Below are 12,785 nucleotides of genomic sequence, written 5' to 3'. Positions count from 1 at the left end.
GTAATAATATTCAAAATCTTCAATGTAACTAGTAACTCAATTTTTCAAATAATAGTAGTGGAGTAAAAAGCACAATATGCTGTCTCTGTGATGTAGTGGAGTAGCAGTAAAGGTATTGAAAATTGGAAATACTCCTGTAAAGTAAAAAATGCCTCAAAATTGTACTGAAGTACAGTACTTGAGTACATGTACTTCTTTACTTTACACCACTCCCTGCAACTGAAGAAGATACACCTGATGATAATGAATAGTAAATACCTGATTTGCATTCAGGACAGATGAATTTGTCTTTGGGAGCTTCAGCCAGTGAGATGCAGGACAGGTGGAAAGCCCCACAACACTGGCCCTCGCATAGCAGCAATTCACCTGACCGCTCACACACCTGCAGGGGAACAGAGAACCAGTGGTGGAAGAAGTACTCAGATATTTGACTTAAGTAAAAGTAGCAATACCACAATATAAAAATACTCTTTTACAAGTAAAAGGCCTGAGTTCAAAATGTTACTTGAGTAAAAGTACAAAAGTATTGGCATCAAAATATATTAAAGTACCAAGGGTAAAGGTACTAAAATGGTTGAAAATAGCAGATCTGCAAGCTCACAACGCGCCGCGATGCGACGCGTTGTGAGCTTGTAGATCGGCTATTTTCAAATAGCCTATGTATAAAATAGGGCTAAAGTGGTTAATGTATGTTTTATAATGTAATAATTTATATCTGCAAAGTAACTAGTAACTAAAGTTTTAAAATAATTGTATTGGAGTAAAAGTACAATATTTGCCTCTGAGATGTGGAGTAAAAGTAAAAGTACTGAAAATTGGAAACACTCCAGTAAAGTAAAAGTACCTCAAAATTGTACTTAAGTACAGTACTTGAGTAAATGTACTTAGTTACTTTACACCACTGAATAGAACCCACAACCTTCAATAAGAGAGGCAGACAGTAGGACAGCAGAGAAGGAGACAGTGTAGGAGAGACAAACAGTAGGACAGCAGAGAAGGAGACAGTGTAGGAGAGACAAACAGTAGGACAGCAGAGAAGGAGACAGTGTAGGAGAGACAGACAGTAGGACAGCAGAGAAGGAGACAGTGTAGGAGAGACAAACAGTAGGACAGCAGAGAAGGAGACAGTGTAGGAGAGACAAACAGTAGGACAGCAGAGAAGGAGACAGTGTAGGAGAGACTAATCTCTCTAAACAGATAACAGAGCTCCGTAGCATGCAAAGGAAAAAAAATGTCAGAGGGCGCTGTTTTTCCTTTTTTTTTGACAATGGGTTCTCAGATTGAGGAGACAGACAGTAGGACAGCTGAGAGAGAGACATTGTAGGAGAGACAGACAGTAGGACAGCTGGGAGGGAGACAGTGTAGGAGAGACAGACAGTAGGGCAGCTGAGAGAGAGGCATTGTAGGAGAGACAGACAGTAGGACAGCTGAGAGGGAGACAGTGCAGGAGAGACAGACAGTAGGACAGCTGAGAGAGAGAGACAGTGTAGGAGAGACAGACAGTAGGACAGCTGAGAGAGACTGTGTAGGAGAGACAGACAGTAGGACAGCTGAGAGGGAGACAGTGTAGGAGAGACAGACAGTAGGACAGCTGAGAGGGAGACAGAAAGTAGGACAGCATGAGAAAGTGTAGGAGAGAGACAGTAGGACAGCTGAGAGAGAGACAATGTAGGAGAGACAGACAGTAGGACAACTGAGAGAGAGACAGTGTAGGAGAGACAGACAGTAGGACAGCTGAGAGGGAGACCGTGTAGGAGAGACAGACCTTCTGCCCTGGCATTTGACCTTTGTGACCTCAAAACCTAAGTGACCTTGCCCCTAAAACAATGAAATTCCAGGCCTGTCCAACCTGACAGATGCTCTCCTTCATGGAGGCGGGGCCTCCTCGGTCTCCGATGATCTTCCTGATTGGTTGCAGCGAGTCGTCGCCAAGGAATGACTCCTCCCTCAGACACAAGAAACTGTTGTCCAAGAGAACCTGAGGACAACACACACACACACACACACACACACACACACACACACACACACACACACACACACACACACACACACACACACACACACACACACACACACACACACACACACACACACACACACACACACGTGTTGATTTTGACAGGAATTTTTTATTCAGTTTTAGTCATAGTCTTTTGAATCAAATTCCATTTAATTTCAGTCATATTTTAGTCATCTGAAATGTGTTACTGTTAGTCTAGTTTTAGTCGACTAAATATCATAAGATTATAGTTGACTAAATCTACAGTTGATTTAGTCGAATAAAATGTATTTTGCGCGGTGCCTTGATGGCGTCGTAATGACTGATTTTACACTTGGTTGCACGCTGAAAATAGCCGATCTACAAGCTCTCACAAGCTTGTAGATCTGCCATTTTCAGAGTGCAACACCCGAGAGCAACCAAACATAAAATGACTTGTCTTAGTTCTACTGGATCTCTTCTCCACTAGTCCCTCCCTAACATTTTAGTCTAGTTTTTATTTGTATATATATAAAACTAAAAGAAGAAAGACCTTCGAAGCACCTGAGGAAGCGGAAGTGAAACGCGTTGTGCAATAAAAACAAGCAAAATCAGTCCTGGAGTGTTTCCAGGACTTCTTTCGAAGGTCTTTCTTCTTTTAGTTTTATAAATCTCTTGTGCTGACCTGCACCTCCAGTCGGGGTCAACAAAGATGTGCACGAGTCTTATTTAGTTTATATATACTAGACCATACCCGGTCGACGCATCCGTGGGGGGATATGCGCACATGATCTGGCAACCCGGGAGGCAGTTCGTCCCATAGCTGGGCAGCCCCGTAACCATGGCGACAGTGTTTGACACAAAAACGCTAATAAGAAGCTGAGATTTGATGAAATTGAAAAACGGGCTTCACAGTTAAGTTCAGATGGTAATGGTCAATGGCTGTGTGCAAAATCAGAGCAATTGGTCCAGCCACTGAGGAGAACCGGGTAGCTTCAGCTACTCACTCACTCACTCACTCACCACTACAGACGGACAGAGGTTACTAGAATTATAGTAGGATATATATATATATATATATATATATATATATATATATATATTTTTTTTTAGTCTTAGTCGTCATACCTTAGGTAGTCGACGAACATTTTTTGTCATAGTTTTAGTCAACGAAATCAACACTGACACACACGCACACGCGCACGCGCACACACACACACACACACACACACACACACACACACACACACACACACACACACACACACACACACACACACACACACACACACACACAATGAAGTCACATTTTCTTTGGTCTTCGGCATCTTTTGCCAAAATGAAAGTGAAAGTTCTGATGGTTAGCCCCGCCCACTGATCTTACCATATATGGATGCCTGCTGTTTGTTTACATTCATCTCTGATGTGATTGGATACACCAGTCCATTAAATGTCACTAGCAAACATGGGTGTGTGATAGGGCTGAACGATTTTGGGAAAAAATCTAATTGCGATTTTTCTGACCGATATTGCGATTGCGATTTGATTGCGATTTTTTTTATAAAGAAAAAAAAAAAAAAACTTAAACATTTTTTTAAATTCAAGCTTCAGTTTAGTATTCACTGTGTACGTTTAAAAAGTAATTGGAAGTAATGGAACATTACCAAATGGCATACCATTTATTTACTGTTCTAGATTCTAATAAATAAGGATGAGAACTAAAAGATATGAATTGCTTCATTGCTTCCAACATGTATCTTCCAAGTACTTTTTTCCCCATGTATATATTCAAACATTTAGCTGGAATAGAAATAGCTTATTTTTGTAAACAACCCAACATTGAACTTGTGCTTCTCTTCTCAAGAAGAGAAGCTTTTTCTGAAATGAAGTTAAATAAATACAAATAAAAATAAAATTAAACAAATAATTACCATTTTGTGTAAACAATTCACAGCAGTGAAATAAGTAGGTCTTTCACTTATGGCTCCAGAAGCATATTTACTGATATCCAGTATTTAGCTTATGTAGATTAACATTCAACTAAAATGTAACACTTTTTTGTCTCACAAGCCAAAGTCCTCTCCTACTGTACATTGTATTACTACTACTCCTTGGAAGTGAAAAACTCAGAATACATAACGCAGTGGTGGAAAGTAACTAAGTACATTTACTTAAGTACTGTACTTATGTACAATTTTGAGGTATTTGTACTTCACTTGAGTATTTCTAATTTCCAATACTTTAACTCCTACTCCACTACATCTCAGAGGCAAATATTGTACTTTTACTCCACTACAATTATTTGAGAACTTTAGTGACTAGTTACTTTGCAGATATAAATTATAATATTATAAAACCTACATTAACCACTTTAGCCCTATTTTATACATAGGTAATTTGAAAATAGCCGATCTACAAGCTCACAACTCGCCGCGATGCGACGCGTTGTGAGCTTGTAGATCTGCTATTTTCAAACATAAGTACTTTTGGTACTTTAAGTACATTTTGATACCAATACTTTTGTAGGCCTACTTTTATTCAAGTCAATTTTGAATTTGGTATTTTTACTTGTAACAGAGTACTTCTACATTGCAGTATTGATACTTTTATTTAAGTACAACATTTGAGTACTTTTTCCACCACTGTACATAAGTGACAAAGATACAGTTCATAGTCGCTTCTTTTGTTTTGGGCTTGTTTTCATAGACAGGGTTGTTTATTTCTCTCACAAAACCTGGCAACACTGACCAGGAAGTGCTTCGCATAGTATTGTTTACATTGGATCACAGCATCCAACAGAAATAGTTTAACAATGATGGGAAAAATATAAGTTACACTTACAGAAACAAACATAGATAGGAGCAACACTACTACTACACTACTTGTGTCGCACCGAAAATAATGTTTTACCGCTACGCGCGGCACACTTTAAATACTCGCAGCCGATGGCGAGGGACCTAACTCTATGAGAGGGACAGAGCGAGAGAGAGAGAGAGGGGGGGGGGGGGGGGGGGGAGGGAGGAGGCGCTGCCCTCTCGCTCCCTGTAGAGAGAGAGAGGCAGCCACTCTGGATAGAAGGAGACAAGTACCGCGGGTGCTCTGGGATTAATATTAATATTAAAAGTATGTATTATGATAAAATAAAAAATAAAAAAATCGCGGCCTTTGCGATTAGCTAATCGCGTGGTTTCAAATCGCGATTTCGGTTTGAAAACGATTAATCGTTCAGCCTTAGTGTGTGACCCGCATGGTTCCATTTGTACACTCTCAGGTGCCTTTTCCCCCAAAAGAACTTTGGTTCTAGAATCAGTGCTGGATTCTTGGAACCTTGGTGCTTTCTACTAGATAGTAAGTATTGAGTATATGTACTTAGTTACTTTCCACCACTGCATATCACATCAGTGTCTTCCATCTTCCAACCTACTGATTATTGACACGCCCACGTATGTCGTCATGGACGTTGACAAGATAAACCACCCAATTTGGTGGTTCCCGTTCTGAACAAACTTTTAGGGTTTGGAACCAACTAATTTTCAGTCGAAACACTCGGAACTGGTTCAAAAATAGGCGGGAAGAAAGAACTATCAATACTTTAGCTGGGGACCCCCTTGAAAACAATATTATAATATTATAAAGTATTTAATACATTACAATAAATATGATCACATTTTGAATTGAAAGACGTCTGACCTCTGACTCATCCTTCTCCTCCAGACCCCTGCTCTCCTGCGCGGGAGACCCTGTCTGCGTGGCGGTACATGGGACAGGTGAGGTGGAGCCCCCTGGCGGAGCGGAGGAGACTGCAGCTTGAGCTTCATCAGCTGGGGGGGGAGACAGCTGGGTTAGTGGTGTGTGTGTGTGTGTGTGTGTGTGTGTGTGTGTGTGTGTGTGTGTGTGTGTGTGTGTGTGTGTGTGTGTGTGTGTGTGTGTGTGTGTGTGTGTGTGTGTGTGTGTGTGTGTGTCATTGGGGAGGGCTGGGTGTACCCAATGTGTCGTGGACTTATATCAGCATGCGCATATCCAAACTATTAAGCATGCTGAATAACGATGACAGGGATGTTAGGGAGCTGGCCACATCTTCCCTGTTCCTTGATCTAAGGAGACGTAAGGTTCCGTTAGCCAGGGAGTCAGAGCCCCACTTCCTAGGGTTCAAAAGGAAACCCAGTGGGAAACTGAACACTCGCTCCCCAGGCTTTGGAGTTTATCGAATGATTTCTGTGTCCAAACTGGAGTGTCCCTGGACTGGGTGTGATCTGACTCGGAGACTGTGAGGGTCTCTAAGGACATAATAACTGACCCCCTCACCTCTGTTAGAGCAACAGTGACCTACAGTGGACACACTCACCATATACAGGTGCTCGGCGGACCCTGCTGGATCTGTTTCAACATCAGCAGCAACAACAACAACAACAACAACAACAACACTGGACTGGACTTAAACTTCAGGGAAACTGGCTTGTCTTCCCTCTGCTGATCACTCTGTTTCCCATTCATTTCTAAGGAACACTGCACTCAATGAGGACATTATCACTTTTACAGTAAAAGCCAGGTTACAGATCCTTCCCACCAGACTCAACCTTTCCCTCTGGTTTCCCTCTACCCATGTACCTCATTGTTTGCATCACACCACAAATATGGCGAAGACGCTGTTCCTTGTATCTCTGAAGGGTGTGTAGGTACTTGTCCAAGATTAGCTGACTGTACATTTTTACAGCACCTTGTAAATATTTGTGTCCTTGTATTGTATTGCTTATGTGGACATACATCAATTGTGTGTGTGTGCGTGCGAATAACCAGATTAACCCCAGCATTGCTATTCTGGGTCAAACATTCTCGCCAAAATAGCAGATCTAGAAGCACACCGCGTAACGGGACAGTAAGGGCTGTGTCACTATATGGTCCAGTCCAGTTTACTGTTCCAACAACACAACACTATGGTCCAGTCCAGTTTACTGTTCCAACAACACAACACTATGGTCCAGTCCAGTTTACTGCTCCAACACAACACAGAGTTAGTGTCAAAGTGTCCTTGAGCTAAACGCTGAACCCCTAATTGCTCCCGAAGAGCAGGTTGGCGCCTTGCATGGTTTCCTCCGCCATCGGTGTATGAATGTGTGTGTGAATGGGTGAATGTAATGCACAATCTATGTAAGGTGCTTTGGATAAAAGTGCTATATAAATGCACCATTTATCATTTACTATGGTTCAGTCCAGTATACTGCTCCAACACACCACTATGGTAAAGCACAGTAATAACTGTTACAACAGTAATGTTGTAACAGTAACTGTAGCAGCAGTAACAATATGACAGTAATATTACAACAGCAACATATACATATTACATGATACATCGCTAACGATAGGTTTGAAAATAAAACAAATTGAGACTGACCTGAATCAACATTAAGATCTGCTGCCAGGATCTTCAGCGCCCTCACCTGGAAGACAAAGGAACTGTCAAAGCATACAATCACACGCACGCACGCACGCACGCACGCACACACACACACACACACACACACACACACACACACACACTAGGGCATTAACGACTTGTGGTTTTAGGAAGTCGACTCGACTTCAGTAAAAGTCGAGTTGAGTCGACTCAGTCGAAATATGCGACAAAAAAAATTGCGCGCGGGGGGGGGGGGGTGCGGTAGTGGCGCATACGATTTTAATGTTGGATGCATTCATGCAATGTTGGAACACAATAAAGTGTGGGGCTTCTGTTACTCCTCACATAGTGCAGTTTAGCCTGTTTGAATTATATATATTATATATATATATATTATATTATAAAAATAAAAAAAATAAAAAAAATCGACTTTCGACTTCTCCTGTTGGGAGTCGACTTGTGTTAATTAAGTCGACTTAAGTCTAAGTCGACTTTTTAGTGAATTCCCTAACACACACACACACACACACACACACACACACACACTGGATGTGTGTGTGTGTGTGTGTGTGTGTGTGTGTGTGTGTGTGTGTGTGTGTGTGTGTGTTGAACGCCCTACCAAAAGGAGTAAAGGAGTAAAAAATGTGGAACGCGCTACCAAAAGGAGTAAAGGAGTGTAAAACCCTACTCTCTTTCAAAACTGCCCTAAAGATACACCTTCAGGAGGCTGCAATTGGAAAATGGCCCCTGTCTAAGTCCTAACCTAACCTACCCCCCGACCCCCTACCCCCCCCCCCCCCCTCTCTCCTTCTTCTTTTGTACATATTTCTCACTTTTCATACCAGTAACCTGTAAACTGATTGTATGACATTCTATAGTAGTTGTGTATATCTGTCTGTCTCTTATGTCATCATGATTTGTGTGCGTGGGGAACTCATTTGAAACAAGCTCAGTGCTTTTATGAGTCTTCCAGTTTAGTAGACCTCGTATTGTGAATTTGTACTTCCATGTACTGTTGTTCTCATGTCTTACTAAATAAAGTACATCAATCAATCAATCAAAACACACACACACGCACGCACGCACGCACGCACGCACGCACGCACGCACGCACGCACGCACGCACGCACGCACGCACGCACGCACGCACGCACGCACGCACACACACACACACACACACACACACACACACACACACACACACACACACACACACACACACACACACACACACACACACACACACACACACACAGTACCTTCTTCTTCTTTGGTCCTGAAGTCTCCATACAATATTCTATAATCTTCTGTGTCGGCTTCCTCTTCCGTTTCCTCCTCCTGTCCAGGAGGGAAGCACTTCCTAGAAACAGAAAAAACATTATTATTAGTAGTAGTATTATTATTTGTATTATTATTATTATTACTAAATCATAAAGAAATTCATATTTAATGTAAAATCTCACCGCTGTCTTTGATGAGGCCTTCAGTTGGCTCAGCATCAGGGGGAGGGGTCAGAGTGTCAATGGAAAGCACCGGTGCATCTTGGGAAGTCGAGTTTTCTGTTGGTTGTATTTGTAGTTCTGGTGCTTCTTCGGAAGCTGAGTTCTCTGTTGGTCGTATTTGTAGTTCAGAGTAGGTGACTGAAGTGATTTCCTCAGGGGGTGGAGTCTGAGTTTCAGGAAGTGAGTTCAAGGGGGCGTGGTCACGTGTGTCCTTGTCCAATAGAGATTCCTCTGCTTTATTGTTGTTGGGAGCAGTGGCCTAAGAAAACCAATGAGAAAGAGTACTGTAAGACAATTTATTTTACTCTTAAATTCACTGAACCAGTAGAGAGAGAGAGAGAGAGAGAGAGAGAGAGAGAGCGTGTAAAGTGTTATGAACATGTTTCACAATAAAAGCTTTTAACTCGTCAGCAAAATATAGTGTCATGAATGTGTTTCACAATAAAAGCCTTTAACTCTTCAATAGGGGAGAGCCGCTTTGATTGTAAAATGTTTCACTTTTCGGTCTTTTACTCGGCGATCATTTTACCTACATATGTAATATTTTCAAGCAATTAACCTACACATGTCTGCTATCATAAACCACTTAAAGTTTTTCAATTGATAAAACAGATCGTGAGTTATTAAACCGAAAGTGGACGCTGTTCCGACGTTACATTTTAAGCGCTTATCAGACTAATTGTAACAGCCATAGTTACAAAAGTAACACGGCTAAAAACGGCATTAAACAAATCGTTTTCAGCTTAAATCAATTATATTCATTTCAAGCAACTGTTTTACATTGTTTTCATACCAAGGATGTGATAAGATAATGTATCAAACGTAAGGAATTTATTAAATCTTACCGGGTGGCAGTTTGAGTAAATTCCATGGGAAAATCCATTGATTACACCTAAACAGATGGGTGTTACAATCGGGTCGCTCTGTGCTCCACTGCTTTGGCTTTGTTTACAGAACAGAACTAACGTGCAAAGAGTAATAAAACGATGTAAACTGTTGAAGAACAGATACATGTAGACAACCATGTGGATTTTAGCTCGACAACATTAAAGTAAAGATTTGTAGACCAAAGATACTCAAGGTGATTTTTTTTACTAACTTTAAGATGAATCAGTTTTTCTGCGATAACTTTCTCTAGTCTGGATGAAAATACTTCCTACTTCCTGGGCACGTTGGGCACGTTCATTACGTCACTGGGCACATACTGATGTGATGACGTTATGAGAAAAGTTACCGTTCAAGAGAAAACATGCTTGTTGCAACCATGACGCGTTACAATCAAAGCGGCTCTCCCCTACAATGTAGAGTGTCATGCATATTTTTCACAATAAAAACGTTTAACCTTTACTCCCTCCCCCCTTATAGATATCTGTAAAGATAAACTCCTTACAACGTTAGGAAAGGAAAGTATAATAATAATAATAATAATAATAATAATAATAATAATAATAATAATAATAATAATAATGATAACAATACTGTAAAGCTGTGATGTGCCAGATAAACTCTTCACAGCGTTAAATAAAATAAGGAATATTAGCTGAGTAAACATGCACATTGCTCTCTGGTGAAGTCAAGAGATGAAATAGAAATAGAGACTCTCTAAAAGAGTGAAAACAAAATACTGTGTTTGCTATGTTTTTATGTTTTTTGGGTTACTTCCTGGTGTTGAGGTTCTGCTCATTTATTATTATTGTCTCCGCCAGGCCGAAGGCATGGCGAGAGAGTATGTTTTACCCCCTGTCCGTCCGTCCGTCCGTGTGTCCGTCCGTCATTCGATCTGTCTGTGTACAGCTAATCTCCGGCACCGTTGGCTTGTTCGCAGCCAAACTGTGCACACACAGTCCCTGGATACCAGAGCAGAACCTCTGCCCCAAATTTTTCACAGGGGCCTGTTATAGCGCCACCAGGAGGCCGATTTGTGCAAAACACATTTCTTGACAGTACTCGTACAGATTGTATCCAAACATCACGCAAATCGGTACACAGTATCTCTATAGTCATTAAACAAAACCGGTTTTTAAGATTTTTCGAATTCCATCCTGATTGACTAAAATTGCCTTCCAAAGTTTGCAGGAATGCTCCGTTTTGAACAAAATGCCTCTAAAAATGAACACAGCATGCAATTTCCGTGAAATTTTGCACACACATTCCCACTACGCCAAGGAACAAATGCCACTTGAAAATTTTAAATCAGCCTCATGGTGGCGCTATAACAGGCCGATTTGTGTTTTTTCCTGTAACTGCACCGATCTGTGTAAATTATTTTATGCACACTCTCTACATTTGCCTTTTATAGCGCCACCAGGAGGCCGACTTATGTAAAACATTTTTTTTGATTGTAAGCCTTCAGATTTTATACAAATTTCACGGAAATCGGTACACAAGATCTCTATAGTCATGTGATCAAGACGGATCTGTTAGATTTTTCATTTTCCATCCTGATTGGCTAAAATTTACATCTAAAGTTTGCAGGAGTGGCCGGTTTTGAACAAAATGCCGCAAATCCTGAACGCAGCGTCCGATTGCGGTGAAACTTTGCACGCACATCCGTACTATGTTGAGGAACAAATGACACCCTTTTAACATTGCCCTATTATAGCGCCATCTTGAGGCCAATTTTTGCAACAGTTTCTTTTTTTTATTTTTATTACTCCTACAAATTGTGTCCAAACATCATGCAAATCGGTACACATTATCTCTATAGTCAAGTGATCAAGATGGTTCTGTCCAATGTTTTATATATTCCATCCTGATTGGCCAATTCTGAACATTGCTGGCCCATAATATCCTACCTGACCTGGCGGAGACCTGTGCTCCGAGGAGCACTTTTTCTAGTTTATTATTATTATTACTATTATTATTATTGTGTTTTCCAATTCCTACCTGTCTTTTGGGTTTCTTCCTGGGGTTGAAGATCTGCTCGTATTCTTCAGTCCATTCAATGAGTCGTTTGCTGGGCTTCCTGATGCGTTTGTTTGCTGTAAACAAAGACGGTTACATGTCATTGTTCCGACATTACTAGCCCTATCCCTAACCCTAACCCTAACCGTACGCGGAAGCCACGTAGTCGGAGTGGCGGGATGTCGAAATGGCCAATCTACAAGCTCACTGTGAGCTTGGAAATTCGGCCCAGAATAGGGACGCTTGGGTTCAAGTGGTTAAATACATGTCCAAATTCATTAAAACCTTAAAAACTTACCTAAAGAATTGATTCAGTGTTAGACAAGGTTAAAAGGTCACTGACATTTTAATTTCTTTTGCAAATAAAGCTTTTTAGCAATCTGTTCTTTAAAATCCATTAAAACACAATAATAATATAACTTTGATAAAAATCAGACGCACAGTCATATTAAGTGGGCAGCATTCCCATCTCTAGTAAGTTTCAAGTTAGTTCCTAGAAGCTGAATTTCATATCGTTCTGACATGAACAGAAAATATTGTCTTAGAAGACCAAAGAATGTACGGTATTCTTTGGAGAATGGATGGCAGTAATGTCAGGTATTCAATAACAGTAAAGTCAATTATACAGTGAACCATGTTCAATAAGCAGGCCGGACCACTGCAATGGTCCACAACTCTTAAGACCCCATAACTATTAAGTATAGGAATACTTCACTTATTTTCTATCAATTACACACCCCATGAAGCCTTGAATTCACAGAGTTTTTTTTTGTTTTTGACCTATTCCTGAGCCACTAATTTGATGACCGGGTGTATTTCCGGTAGGAGACTCAAAAAGACTCCTTTGAGTCTCCTACCGGATACATTAGCATCTTTCCGCTAGTAATTAAATGAGTGGCTTAGGAATGCAACAAAAACAAAACAATCTCCATAAATTGAATGCTTCATGGCGTGTGTAATTGTCATGTTTTGGGTGAACTACTCCTTTAAGAGTGTACAAATG

At 40.8% G+C, this 12,785-nt stretch overlaps 1 protein-coding gene across 1 annotated transcript in view; it reads right to left on the bottom strand.

The window, feature by feature from the left end:
- Positions 1 to 12,785, bottom strand: part of nsd1b (nuclear receptor binding SET domain protein 1b) — a 56,536-nt gene that overhangs the window by 34,568 nt on the left and 9,183 nt on the right. Inside the window, exons 5-11 of the mRNA XM_084073580.1 lie at positions 11,765 to 11,859; positions 8,840 to 9,137; positions 8,636 to 8,736; positions 7,374 to 7,419; positions 5,672 to 5,802; positions 1,850 to 1,978; positions 259 to 382 (exon numbers count right to left, since the gene is read on the bottom strand). Coding sequence (XP_083929706.1) covers positions 259 to 382; positions 1,850 to 1,978; positions 5,672 to 5,802; positions 7,374 to 7,419; positions 8,636 to 8,736; positions 8,840 to 9,137; positions 11,765 to 11,859 — 924 coding nt within the window. The remainder of the gene's footprint in view (positions 1 to 258; positions 383 to 1,849; positions 1,979 to 5,671; positions 5,803 to 7,373; positions 7,420 to 8,635; positions 8,737 to 8,839; positions 9,138 to 11,764; positions 11,860 to 12,785) is intronic.

This window comes from Gymnoscopelus microlampas, assembly GCF_963454915.1.
Source record: "Gymnoscopelus microlampas genome assembly, chromosome: 12".
In the NCBI taxonomy this organism is placed as follows: Eukaryota; Metazoa; Chordata; class Actinopteri; order Myctophiformes; family Myctophidae; genus Gymnoscopelus; species Gymnoscopelus microlampas.
This window is presented reverse-complemented; position numbering and strand designations above follow the sequence as displayed.